General features: G+C 47.0%; 1 protein-coding gene across 2 annotated transcripts in view; it reads left to right on the forward strand.

Annotated features, from left to right (window-relative positions):
• The window catches only part of LOC125632989 (GTPase IMAP family member 8), a 48,659-nt gene that overhangs the window by 13,381 nt on the left and 22,072 nt on the right, over window positions 1–13,206 (forward strand). For both annotated transcript variants that reach the window (XM_048842034.2, XM_075124693.1), the window contains exon 2: window positions 8,802–9,748. In XM_048842034.2, the coding sequence (XP_048697991.2) occupies window positions 8,802–9,748 (947 nt within the window). The remainder of the gene's footprint in view (window positions 1–8,801; window positions 9,749–13,206) is intronic.

Consider the following 13,206-nt stretch of genomic DNA (forward strand, 5'->3'; position numbering starts at 1 on the left):
ATAAAGGGCTTCATTGTGTGGACGGGTGCAGGTTTAAATCGATTTAACGCTGCTAAATTCGACCTAAAGTCCTAGTGTAGACCAGGGCTAAGAGGGTGGTGAAACACTGGAATGCGTTACCTAGGGAGGTGGTAGAATCTCCTTCCTTCGAGGTTTTTAAGGTCAGGCTTGACAAAACCCTGGCTGGGATGATTTAACTGGGAATTGGTCCTGCTTTGAGCAGGGGGTTGGACTAGATGACCTTCTGGGGTCCCTTCCAACCCTGATATTCTATGATTCTATGATTCTATGATATCCTCCGTCCAGGAATCAATTCTTATCTCGCAGCATTTTCATCTTACCCAGAGCTTGTAATTCAAGCATATGCACTTCAGCTCATAGTGTTTATAGTCTGATTTTTACAAGTTACAAAACTTTTTACATGTTACATAAAGGTTAAGTTTAACCAACTAGTTTGTGCCAGCTTTGTCCTTGGTACCTCCCTATATTCTCCCATCTCATATTTTGAGTACTCATACCAAGTGTGGGGGGATATTGATATGGGTGAACAGAATTGTAGGAAAAGCAGAACATATATATAGTTAACATAACTTCGCAACACATTACAGATATAGATATAGATATATATACATCCAATGAGTAGTAATGAGAAATGGCACCTCCACCCCTTGATTCCTCACTTGTGGAATCCCTGATGGGATCAGTTCTCTCTCTTGTCCTTTTGAACATCCACCTGAAGCCTTTAAGTGAACTGGTCAAATGAAATGGGCTAAAGTGCCACCAACATGCAAATGCCACACAGCTCTAGCTATCCTTTGCATGCTGAACTCAAGCAAGACAGAGATGACCTTGGTGAGCAGAGGACTGCATTTTGAAGAGTTTGAAGTCATGGCGAAGCCTCCTTTGGTTGAAGGTTCACACCACAATTGGTCGGTTCAATCTGTAGTTTAGGAGCTGTCAGGATTCCCTCCCCACTCTGAACTCTGGGGTACAGATGTGGGGACCCTCTTGGAAGACCCCCTAAACTTATGTTCTACCAGCTTAGGTTAAAAGTTCCCCAAGGTACAATTCCTTTCCTTGTCTTTGAATGGTATTACTGCCACCACCAAGTGATTTACAAAAATTCAGGAAAAGGGTGACTTAGAGGCCCTGTTCCCCCAAAATATTCCCCCAAACCCCTTCACCTCCTTTCCTGGGAAGGCTTGAGAATAATATACCAACCAATTGGTTACAATGTGAGCACAGACCACTCCATCAGGTTCTTTGAAGAATAATTTTATTTATAAAAAAGTAGAGAATCACACCTGCAAAATCAGGATGGAAGGTAACTTTACAGGGTAATAAAAAGATTTAAAACACAGAGGATTCCCCTCTAGGCTCAGCTTCAAAGTTACAAAAAAAAAAGGAATAAAACTCCCTCTAAGCATAGGAAAAATTCACAAGCTAAAACAAAAGATAATCTAACACATTTCCTTGCCCTTGCTTACCATGTCTGTAAGCTTAGATTCTCATTTCAGGTAAGTTTTCAGGAGATGTTTTTTCCTGCCTGGTCTCTCTCTCCGTTTAGAGAGGGAACAACAAAGAGAGCACAAACACCCCCTCCCCCCGCCATTTGAAAGTATCTTCTTACCTTATTGGTCCTTTTGTTCAGGTGCCAACAAGGTTATTTGAGCTTCTTAACCCCTTACAGGTAAGAATTTAGTACAGCTGCTCAGGAGGGATTGTATGCGCCCCTTAGCTGTATGTTTATGACAGGAGCACTCATAGATTTCTTGTTAATGCTAAGCTCTCACATAGCAGCATCTGTAAGTAATGCTGTCATCTCCAATAAACTAGGAGCAGTGGCAGAGCCAGGTTTTGGAACAAGGAGGGAGATGAGTCACTGGTCGTAGGCTGGAGAGTGAGATCACCTGCACTCCCCCAGCAGCAGCGGCTCCAGCCCATGCAGGGGGGAGTCTGGCTTCCCACTTCTGGCATTGTGGCTTGGTGCACAGAGTCACGGTGCTATTCAGATTTCGCCTGGCCTCCCCCCTATCATGACAGAGGGACAGCCAGGCCAAATATGCGTGGTTGGCATTATGATATAGTGAATGGGTTCACAGCACCATGTGACCCTGTGCTCCATGTTGCAATGCCTGGAGGGAGAGAAAGGCCCAACCACAGGAGCTACCATTGCTGTGTGAGGGTGGGGTGGGCTTGCTTTCTGCCCCTGTGTGAAAATTCATGCCATATACCTTGAACAAGCATGACACATACACCTAAAGGCGGCCGGGGGAGTGGGAGGGTTGCTTTCCCAGCCCATATTAGCTTTACCATTGTCTAGGAGACTTCGTCCCATCCTGGCAGACAATCACCTGACCTCAGTCGTTCAAGCTTTCATAGAGTCTAAGAATCATAGGACTGGAAGGGACCTTGAGAGGTCATCTAGTCCAGTCTCCTGCACTCAGGGCAGGACTACGTATTATCTAGACCATTCCTGACAGGGGTTTGTCTAACCGACTATTAAAAATCTCTTATGATGGAGTTTCCATAATCTCCGTAGGCATTTTATTCCACTGCTTAACCACCCTGACAGTTAGCAGGTTTTTTCCTAATATCCAACCTAAACCTGCCTTGCTGCTATTTAAGCCCATTGCTTCTCCTCCTACCCTCATAAGTTAAGAAGAACATTTTTTCTGCCTCCTCCTGGTAACAACCTTACTTGAAAACTGTTATCATGTCCCCTCTCAGACTTCTCTTCTCCAGACTAAACAAACCCATTTTTTTTCAATCTACCCTCATAGATCATGTTTTCTAGACCTTTCATCATTTTTATTGCTCTTCTCTGGACTTTCTCCAACTTGTCCACATCTTTCCTGAAATGTGGCACCCAGAACTGGACACAATACTCGAGTTGAGGCCTAATCAGTGCGGAGAAGAGCAGAAGAATCAATTCTTGTGTCTTGCTTACAACACTCCTGCTAATACATCCCAGAATGATGTTTACTTTTTGTGAACTGTGTTACACTGTTGACTCATATTTAGCTGGTGGTTCACTATGACCCCCAGATCCCTTTCCGCAGTACTCCTTCCTAGGCAGTCACTTCCCATTTTGTGTGTGTGCATCTGATTGTTCCTTCCAAAGTGGAGTACTTATTGAATTTAATTCTATTTCATTCAGACCTTTTCTCCAGTTTGTCCAGATCATTTTGAATTTTATCCTATCCTTCAAAGCACTGACAACCCTTTCATTTTGGTATCTTTTGCAAACTTTATGAGTGTACTCTCTATGACAATATCCAAATAACTGATGAAGATATATGAATAGAACCAGACCCAGAACTGATCCCTGCAAGACCCCACTCAAAGGCCCTTCCAGCTTGACTGTGAACCACTGATAAATACTCTCTGGGAACAGTTTTCCAACTAGTTATGCACTCACTTTATAGTAGCTCCATCTAGGTTGTATTTCCCTAGTTTATTTATCAGAAAGTTATGTGAGACAGTATCAAAAGCCTTACTAAAGTCAAGATATACCACATCTACCACCTCTGCCTGGGCCCTTACCCTTGACTGGGAGGATCGGAGACAACACCACTTGCACCCCCCAGGTCTATTATCCTTACTCCCATCACCTCTCAGCTGGATTACAGCAATGTGATATACCTGGGCATGAAACCTTCAGCACTTAGGAAATGCCAATCAGTACAGAATGCTGCAGTGCATCTCCTCAGCTACATGGGCTACTGTAAGCACATCACACCTGCCCTCTGCTCTCTCCACAGAATATTGAATCAAGTTCAAGATCTCAGTCCTTCTCTTCAAGGTGTTCCATAGCTTGGCCCCAGGGCATAGAACATGTAAAGGAGCCTCTAGCTCTGGGATGAAGACTATGGTCAAACAGCTTTGCTCCTCTGGCACAATGGAACTCTCTACAATAAGGAAAAACATGTGTGCAGTAGACAGAACTTTCTGGGAGGCTGGTCTCAGATGGTAAATGAACTCCCTCAGGAGGTAAGGACCATCGCAAACCTCACCAGTCGAAATCCATCCTCTTTGGAACCCCCTTTCAGGTAGCTGAACGCAGCTATCAAATCCCCCCTCAGCTATCAAATCCCCCCTCATTCTTCTCTTCTGCAGACTAAATAATCCCAGTTCCCTCAGCCTCTCCTCATAAGTCATGTGCTCCAGCCCCCTAATCATTTTTGTTGCCCTCCACTGGACTCTTTCCAATTTATCCACATACTTCTTGTGGTGTGGGGCCCAAAACTGGACACAGTACTCCAGATGAGGCCTCACCAATGCCAAATAGAGGGGAATGATCATGTCCCTCAATCTGCTGGAAATGCCCCTTCTTATACAACCCAAAATGCCACTGGCCTTCTTGGCAACAAGGGCACACTGTTGACTCATATCCAGCTTCTCATCCACTGTAACCCCTAGGTCCTTTTCTGCAGAACTGCTGCCTAGCCATTTGGTCCCTATCTGTAGCAGTGCATTGGGTTCTTCCGTCCTAAGTGCAGGACTGGAATGCGTTACCTAGGGAGGTGGTAGAATCTCCTTCCTTAGAAGTTTTTACGGTCAGGCTTGACAAAGCCCTGGCTGGGATGATTTAGTTGGGATTGGTCCTGCTCTGGGCAGGGGGTTGGACTAGATGACCTCCAGAGGTCCCTTCCAATTCTATGATTCTATGACTCTGCACTTGTTTTTGTTGAACCTCATCAGATTTCTTTTGGCCCAATCCTCTAAATTGTCTAGTCCCTCTGTATCCTATCCCTGCCCTCCAGCATATCTACCTCTCCTCCCAGTATATTGTCATCTGCAAACTTACTGAGGGTGCAATCCACGCCATCCTCCAGATCATTTATGAAGATATTGAACAAAACCGGCCCCAGGACCGACCCTTGGGGCACTCCGCTTGATACTGGCTGCCAACTAGACATGGAGCCATTGATCACTACCCATTCAGCCCGACGATCTAGCCAGCTTTCTATTCACCTTATAGTCCATTCATCCAGCCCATACTTCTTTAAGTTGCTCACAGGAATTTGGTAATTTTAAAATCAAGGTTGGATGTTTTTCTAAAAGATCTGTGGTAAGGAATTATTTTGGGAGGATTCTATGGCCTGTGTTACACAGTGGTCTGATGGGGTATATGGTTCCACACTGGAACTGAAGGAGTTAAGGAGAAGTTCTGGGCACAGGTGACTCTGCCCCCACCACCTGTACAATCTGCTCCTGCTGGAGGAGGAGCATAAAAAGGAGCCAGACAGCTCAGAAGTAGACAGACCTATCCTTATGTTACCCGGGGTTCTTTCAACCTAAAGCTCTTGGTAACTTTTACTCTGTGCGAGGTGGTGTCAGGAAATAAATCAGGGGAGACACGGCCGTCCGACCAGTCGATGGCTGGCACAAACAGGACAACACAAGAGTGCTTTCACTTAAAGCTAAACTTTACTTAGTCTCAAGCCCCATACACACGTCCGCAAGAGGTTAGTAAAACACCCACAACCCTTGATAATTACCAAAGCTGAGTGTGGCTCTCGAGTGGCACAGCGGCAGCCTGTCTGCCGCTGGGGAACACAAGATGCATCCAGAGGGAGAGTCCAGTCCTGAAGAGTCCCCCCGACCTCAAACTTTTTCCCCTTATTTATACATTAGTAATAGAATGATATGTCCCTTAAAGCAAACTTGTTAAGTAAGCAGTTTCAATAGTCAAGCAAGAGGTTCCTTCTGATTATCGATTAACCAGGTGTGGGGTTTTCCAGAGTTTGCAGCCTTGAGGCCCCAATAGACATTCCTGGGGCACATCCTGCTCTTCGAAAATGCATGTATCAGCCACTTCCACACAATTCGTATCAGGAAGGAGGCGGGGTCAAGCTGCCCTTTCTGTGGCACCCCCTCCTGCCTTGGTTAAGCCAAGCCTGCTGACTTGGCTAATTTACAGCCTGCTGACTTGGCTGCTTTTAGCAATAAGCCATAGTGGTTTCAGGCACTTTACTGGTTTGCCAAAGTCTCCCCGTACACTGAGAGCTCCATGGGGGAACTGCAGAAGCTTTCACTCTCAGGAAGAGGCTACCAGCTGAGCCCACCTGGATTTCTCCTCTCTTATGTTGAACTTTGAGTCTTTTAGGGGAGGCGAATGGTAGGAAGTGGCCAAAGGAGGCACCCTTGAGGTGCTCCAGGGTCCTTGATACTGTTGCCTCTCATAGGGCCCTGGGTTGGAGCCCATTGAAGAGAGAGGGCCCAGGTCCTTATCACAGGGAAGGGAGGTTTATGCCCTCGGAAGCAGCCCTCTCAGAAGTAAGGAGAGAGTAGAGACATTCAAAGCCCCGAAGCAAGGGGGGGATGTAAGTCCACCTATAGGGGTCAGGAGGTGGACTTACATCCTCATCACAGGTAGGGCCTTGGGACTCTCTATATTTTTTTGAACTCTGTTACTCCAGAAAGGGGCATGAATTGGTGACCCAATTGGAGGGTATGTCAGCAAGAGTTGTTGTTGAAGATGAGGTTTGTGGGGAGTGGAGGCCCAGTGACCTAACCACTAGGTGACACCACTGGTAAACCCAGCCCTCTACCTGTCAGAAGGGGTCAGATTAGATGATCACAATGGTCCCTTCTGGCCTTGGAATCTATGAATCTCTAGCAGGAGACCTTTTCATTTGGGCTAATGTGTCTTTCTGTCTCCCTTTTTTGTACCTTTTTGCCATCATCATTTCCTGTTACATGTGCTTAGAATATTGTATATACTTTTATCCAATTTCTCATCATTAGGCTCACAAATGGGGTGGGTCTATCAGTCCGCAAGTCTTACAGCAGCCGCCCCTAACACAGGGAGGGCCCTTTGCAGCAGTATCTCGAGCACCAAGGGAGTGCATTGCTGTCGGTGAGCTGGGGCCTCTGCCTGACACAGATGCTGGCAATCAGTATTTGCTGGTAGTGACAGATACTTCACAAAATGGCCTGAGGCTTATCCAATGTGCAATCCAGAGGCTGTGACGGTAGCAGGGGTTCTAGTGAATGAATTCTTCACCAGATCTGGGGTCCCAAGTGAGTTGCACAGGAATCTAGGGGCAGATTAAGGTTCCGTGGGGCCCTGGGCCAGAGCAAGTGGGGGACCCCTCCCCACACCTGCTGCCCACTGTCCCACCCCTATTCTGCCCCTTCCACCTGCAGCCCTGCTCAGGGCCTCACACCGTTCTCTCCCTTCCCCGACGGCCCCGCCCTTGTTCTACCCACGGTCCTGCCCCATTCTGCCCCCGCACACTGCAGCCCCCCGTTTGCTCCCTGGGGCCGCAGCAGGGAGTGACAGTTTCCCCAGCCCTGAGGCTGAGGCAAGGAGCTAGAGCTCCTCTAGTCTCATGGCTGCAGATGGGGTCCCGGTGCTGGGGCATCCCCTGCTGTCTGGAGCTTCTGCCAGGGAGCATAGCGGAGTCAGGGAGCAGGGGCTTCCCCTGCCCCACCCTGCCTGCCCAGCGCTCCTGCCAGGGAGCAGAGCGGGGTAGGGGCACATGGGCTTCCCCCACTCCATCCAGCACTGCTTCCAGGGAGTAGGGGCAGGGCGCGAAGACTTCCCCTGACCTGCCCTGGCGCTTGTCTCCTGGGGGTGGGGTGCCCATTTTTCCGGGCCCCCTAATTGGATGGGGCCCAGGGGCCCATTGGCTAATCCGCCACTGCATGGATCAAAGGAGAAACTGTGACTCCAAAATGTTTCAGCAGGTTTGTGAGACTCTAAGGATCCCCAACTCACCCCACCCCAGCACACACACAGTCTTTTGGGGGTGGAGGGGGGGAAGGTTCAATAGGATGCTGGGGACTCAGCTGGCTACTGTTGAACAACACACCAAATGGATGGAGACCAGCATGTCCCATTCCTTGTGATGGCTGATAGAACAGCAGGCTATGAGAGTTCAAAGCGTACCCCAGAACTCCTCATGTTTGGGCAGGAGCTCAGCACCCCAGCAAACCTCTCGAATGGAGTCCCTGAAGAGGAACAGAGGGATTTGAACCATCTGGACTATGTAGAAACCCTACACCTACAACCCAGAATAGAAAGAGTTCATAACTTTGCTAGAGCAAATGTGAGGGCAGCCTCTGACAAACTGAAAAAAACTCTGTAATTGAAGGTCATGTGGGGAGATGTTTAAGGGGGGATCCAGTTCCACAATCTTAGCAGAGTGAATATTAGGAGCCCTCAGCTGCACAAACCTTGGGAGGCACCCTACACAGTACTAACACAAATAAATTAAGTGGCGTTCAGAATACAGATGGAACCCAGGCCTAAGCTTAAAGTTATCCATGAGGAACATCTGCGAAGACATCACGGGGACAGAATGTCAGGATGGTTGCCCACCAGAACCTCAGAATGTAACTGTGGAAGCTGAGGCTGGAAGAGTTGTGATAGTAATGAGTTCCCCATTAGAATAGAATAGAATGGACAGGGCCTATCCCAGACAGCAGATTTCACAGGAACAACAGACAGAGCTCAAGGTTCACTGGAAGAGGCCCCTACTGGGTGGCTGAAAGGAAATCAGGTAGAGACATAAAAGGGGTTCTCCAAGAAGATTTGTGTTTCATGTGAAAACATCCCAACAAAAAACACCATGTAAATAGTTAAACTTGCATCATTTGTACAGGATGTACATTTGTACTTTTCTTTTCGTTTGGGTTGAGTCATACAGGGTGTCACCATTTTGAACTCCATTAGGAGCAAGAGAGTTGAGCTGAAGTATGCATTAACAGTTATCCTCACAGCTGCAGTCTCTCCATTGTTACCTTATTACCTGTGCAATGATGTTCTGAATCTCATTTTTTTCCCACAGATTCACATACTGATGGTCAAGACCCTGGAGGACGTGAACTGAGAATTGTCCTCGTTGGTAAAAGTGGAGCTGGGAAAAGTGCGACAGGAAACACCATCCTTGGCGAGAGAAAGTTTGAGTCCAAGCTCATGGTAAAAAAGTCAGTAACTGAGACTTGTGCTAAAGAGAGGGTAACATGGGATGGGAGGGAGGTTGTGGTTATCGATACTCCTGATATTTTTGATACAAAGGCCCCTGATGAAGCATCTGCCTGTGAGATCGCTCGCTGTATCATGCTCTCCTGCCCAGGCCCCCATGCTCTGGTGCTGGTTACACAGCTGGGCTGTTACACTGAAGATGATACGGCAGCAGTCAGTCGAATACGAGAGATTTTTGGGGCTGAAGCAATGAGGTACATGGTTGTCTTATTCACCCGGAAAGAAGACTTAGAAGGTGACTCACTGAATGATTATATAAGAGACTTGGATAACCAAGATCTTCGGAAGTTGATTAATGTTTGTGGGAACCGATGCTGCGCTTTGAACAATAAAGCAACTGGCACAGAAAGGGATGAGCAGATTAATGAACTGAGGAAAGTGATTGAGGAAATGGTGCAGGGGAATGGAGGCCGATCTTACAGCAATGAGATGTACAAATATGCCAAAGAGAAGACTGAACAACAGGAGAGGGAATTTGAGAAAATATACAGAGAACTAGAGGAAGAAAAGGTAAAAGATATAATACATCACTTCAAGGAGAAATATAAAAATATAAAGGAAGGCTTAAAGTCAAGGCCAGAGGAAATAAAGGAAATACATCTAAGACTAGGCGAGACTGTATATCAAGCTTTAGAAACGCTGTCAGAAGCTCAAAGAGCCAGAGAGGCAGAACAGGAAGAAAACCTGCTGAAAGAAATACAGAAGTACTACAAGGAAAAGGGAAAACAAGGGAAGAAGGAAGCAATGACGGTAATGAGATTACCTCTGTGTTTGCATATTTAAGTATACTTACTCCTGTGCAAGTGGGACCTAAACAAAGTTCTGCGGTATTTAGGGGAATCTGGACTAGTGAGGGGCTGAGTACTGAGGGGTCTGGCACCTTGCCAAAGGCACTCAGCCCTTCAGCAGATTGAAATCCCAGGACTGTAATTATGACACTGATCACCTTTAGAAAGTGATTTGAAACCGACTAATGAAAAAGGCTATATGAGAGCGAGGTATTTATTAATTATAAATTATAAATTAATTATAAATAATTGGATTATGTTTTAATTATTAGTATAACGGTAAGTTCCTGGCCTACCTTCTTCTCCTCCGGCAGCTGTACCACCCCAAGTCCTGCCCCCGGTAACGTGGGGTGGGGAGGGGAGGGAAAGAGCATGGGGACCCCAGGCTGGGGGTGGGGCAGAGTCACATGGAGGGTCACATGGGGAGGTCATGTGCCCCCCTTAGCCCCTCCCCATACCGGGGACAAATAAAAGTTACTTGCACCGCTGGCGAGGAGACAGAGCTGTGGAGCTTGGGGCTTGCGATGACTGGGGTTTGTGGGACCTTCCTGCTTCCTGTTCCTGTTGGTTTCCTGGTTTCTGCTCCCTGAACTCAGTGTTGCTGTTCGTGCTGTGGAAAGGTGGTGTGGGTGCGTAGCGTTCGGTGTGCACAGCCAGGCAGGCCCTGGGGCTACAAACCTGCTCTTCAGATTGTTACGTTCTATTCAGACTCTTGCTGACCTCCCTGGTTCATGGCTGTTGCGTGTTTTGACTGATAACTACATGCATATCCTGCAATAGGTGCTTCTGGTCTGCAACCCATGCTGCCTGCACGTCCTTTGGCTGTTGACTGGCAATATTTTATTCAGAACTTTGGAACTATGTGCCGGTCATGCAACCCTCTTGGTTGCTTGGTTACCCTTGCTGCAGAACTGCTTAGGCTGTGATGGCACTGATTTTCTTGACAGACTCCCGGACTCCAAGTCCTCCATTCATGCCCCCGTGCAGAGCCTCGGTGAGGATTTAGCACTGGCTCTTCTGGTCTCTTAAAAAGGAAAACTTGTTTTTGAAGCTCACCAGCAGCCCAGCGAAACCATACATGAGTTTGCATGTTGTTTGCATTGGTTGGCCCAGGACTGTGAATTTGGGCGCATGATGATGATCATGCTCAGGGATATTTTTGTGACTGGTGTAGCCAATGAGTGCCTGGGTGAACGGTTACTGGCTGAAGGTGCTAGAATTGCTAACTTTTGATTCTGTGTTTGCTAAGAGTGGCTCATTTGAGAGGGCTTGGGCTGAAAGGGGTTCTGTGTCTCAAACTGCTGCTAATTTTGTGTCTATGCTTAAACCATCAGCTGCTCCTCCTAGTTGTGTTGACTAGGGTAATACGACACTGTCTACTCCCACTCCGTGGCCGCAGCAGCAAACGTTGCCAGCTCCTCACTGTTTCCGCTGTGTTAGTACTGGCCACTTGTCCAATTTCCCTGCCTGCCCAGCTAGAATTGCTGTGTGCTGGGCTTGGGGGTAGGGAGGGCACGTCACGTGAGTGTGCCACAGTGCACTGGTTCGCGATGTGCGGCAGCCTGAAGTCCATATGGAGCCACATGACACCACCTTTACCAGGACCCCAATGGTTCCTATAGTATGATCTTCTCATGCGACAGGGTGCTGGAGATGGTATCCCATACGGTAGGAAGTAATGGTAAACTACTGACGTCCACAGTGGATACAGGTGCTGAAGTTAACGTTCTTCCATCGGAGTCAATTCACAATCTGGACATTTGCTCAGCTGCAGTGATTATAAAAGCTTGCGGTTGGTATGCCTTGCAGACAGAGCATACAACTGCACCCACTATGCTCGATAACGGCATAGCCTTGACAACAAAGTTTTACATTGTTAAAGGTGGTGCTGTGAATTCTGTTCCATTATTGTCCTACTATCTGTATTGTTCATTTTTATTTAACGGTGATGGTGCTCTGTCCATGGGATATGTGTATCCTCCACAGCTGGATATGAAAGCCACCGCCTTTGCACCTGCTGCATGTCATTTACCTCCTGCACTTGTGGACAAGATGCAAGTAGAATTGCAGTGCATGAAAGATAACTGTATCATTCGGAAGGTGGAAAGGTGAACAGATTGGAGCTCACCCACAGTGATGGTAGACAAGAAGAATGGTGACATTTGACTCCATAGATTTTAGGGCACATAATAAATATATAAAATGTGACCAGTTTCATTTGCCAACCTTTGAAGAGGTGATGTACCAGGTAAGTAGATCCCAGATTTTCTCTTTGTTGGACTACCAATCCAGTTATTGGCAGATACCTGTGGCTGAAAGTTCACCGCTGTTGTTGACTTCCAGCATGCCATTTGGGGGTTTTACTGCTATCAACTACTCCCTTTTGGCTTAGTCTCAGTTCCTGAGATGTTTCAGAGAGTGCTCTCTCAGCTCCTTGATAATATCCAAGGTGCATGTTGCTATTTGTATGACATTCTCTTCTTTGATAAGATCCTTCTTCAGCATAATACTATTCTGGACCAAGTGCTAACCCAACATCAGCATAAAATGGAATGCAACCAAAAGGAGATTTGCAAAAGATGCTGTAGAGTTTTTAGGGAATTCTCTGTCAGCCATTGGTATGAAACCAATGTCTGAATGGTTACAATCTGCTGCTTTGCTGTCATTACCCACTGGTTGTAGCAGTTTATGTTCGTTCCTTGGATCAATACATAGGTGGCCATGCTCTGCCCCATGCTAAGCCACTGTGGGATTTAACCCAGGGCCAGGGCCAGTCAGTTTGGACTAAAGAAGGAAACAGGATTCTGAACCCTGCATTAAGCCCTCTGTTGGATCCAATCCCATGTTCATTTTGATCCATGGAAGCCTGTAGTGATTCACACTGATGCATGCAATTGGGGTCTGGGCACAGTTCTGCTTCACAAGGGATGTCCAGTTATATTTGCATCCCATATTGTCACCCCAATGGAACCTAAGTATTCCCAGGCTGACCTAGAGTTCTGGCAATGGTTTTTGCTACTTTATACTTCAAGGTCTACTTAGAGGGAAGACACTTCACCTTAGAAACTGACCATTGGCCTATTCCTCCGTCACCAGGCCAGTGACCTGTAGAGTGGGAGGCTGCAGCGGTGGATTATTCAGTTGCAGCAGTATAACTTTGATTTGGTACCTATCAAAGGGAGATGTAATTTACTTGCCCGTGCTTTTTTGAGAAATTCTGCTGCATTGGCTCACTTGTACTATGCTGTTTCTGCCTCCATCATATGCTTTTTACTGAGCCCTGGTCTACACTAGGACTTTAGGTCGAATTTAGCAGCATTAAATCGATGTAAACCTGCACCCGTCCACACGATGAAGCCCTTTATTTCGACTTAAAGGGCTCTTAAAATCGATTTCCTTACTCCACCCCTGACAAGTGGA

The sequence above is a fragment of the Caretta caretta genome, chromosome 2, assembly GCF_965140235.1.
Source record: "Caretta caretta isolate rCarCar2 chromosome 2, rCarCar1.hap1, whole genome shotgun sequence".
Taxonomy (NCBI): domain Eukaryota; kingdom Metazoa; phylum Chordata; order Testudines; family Cheloniidae; genus Caretta; species Caretta caretta.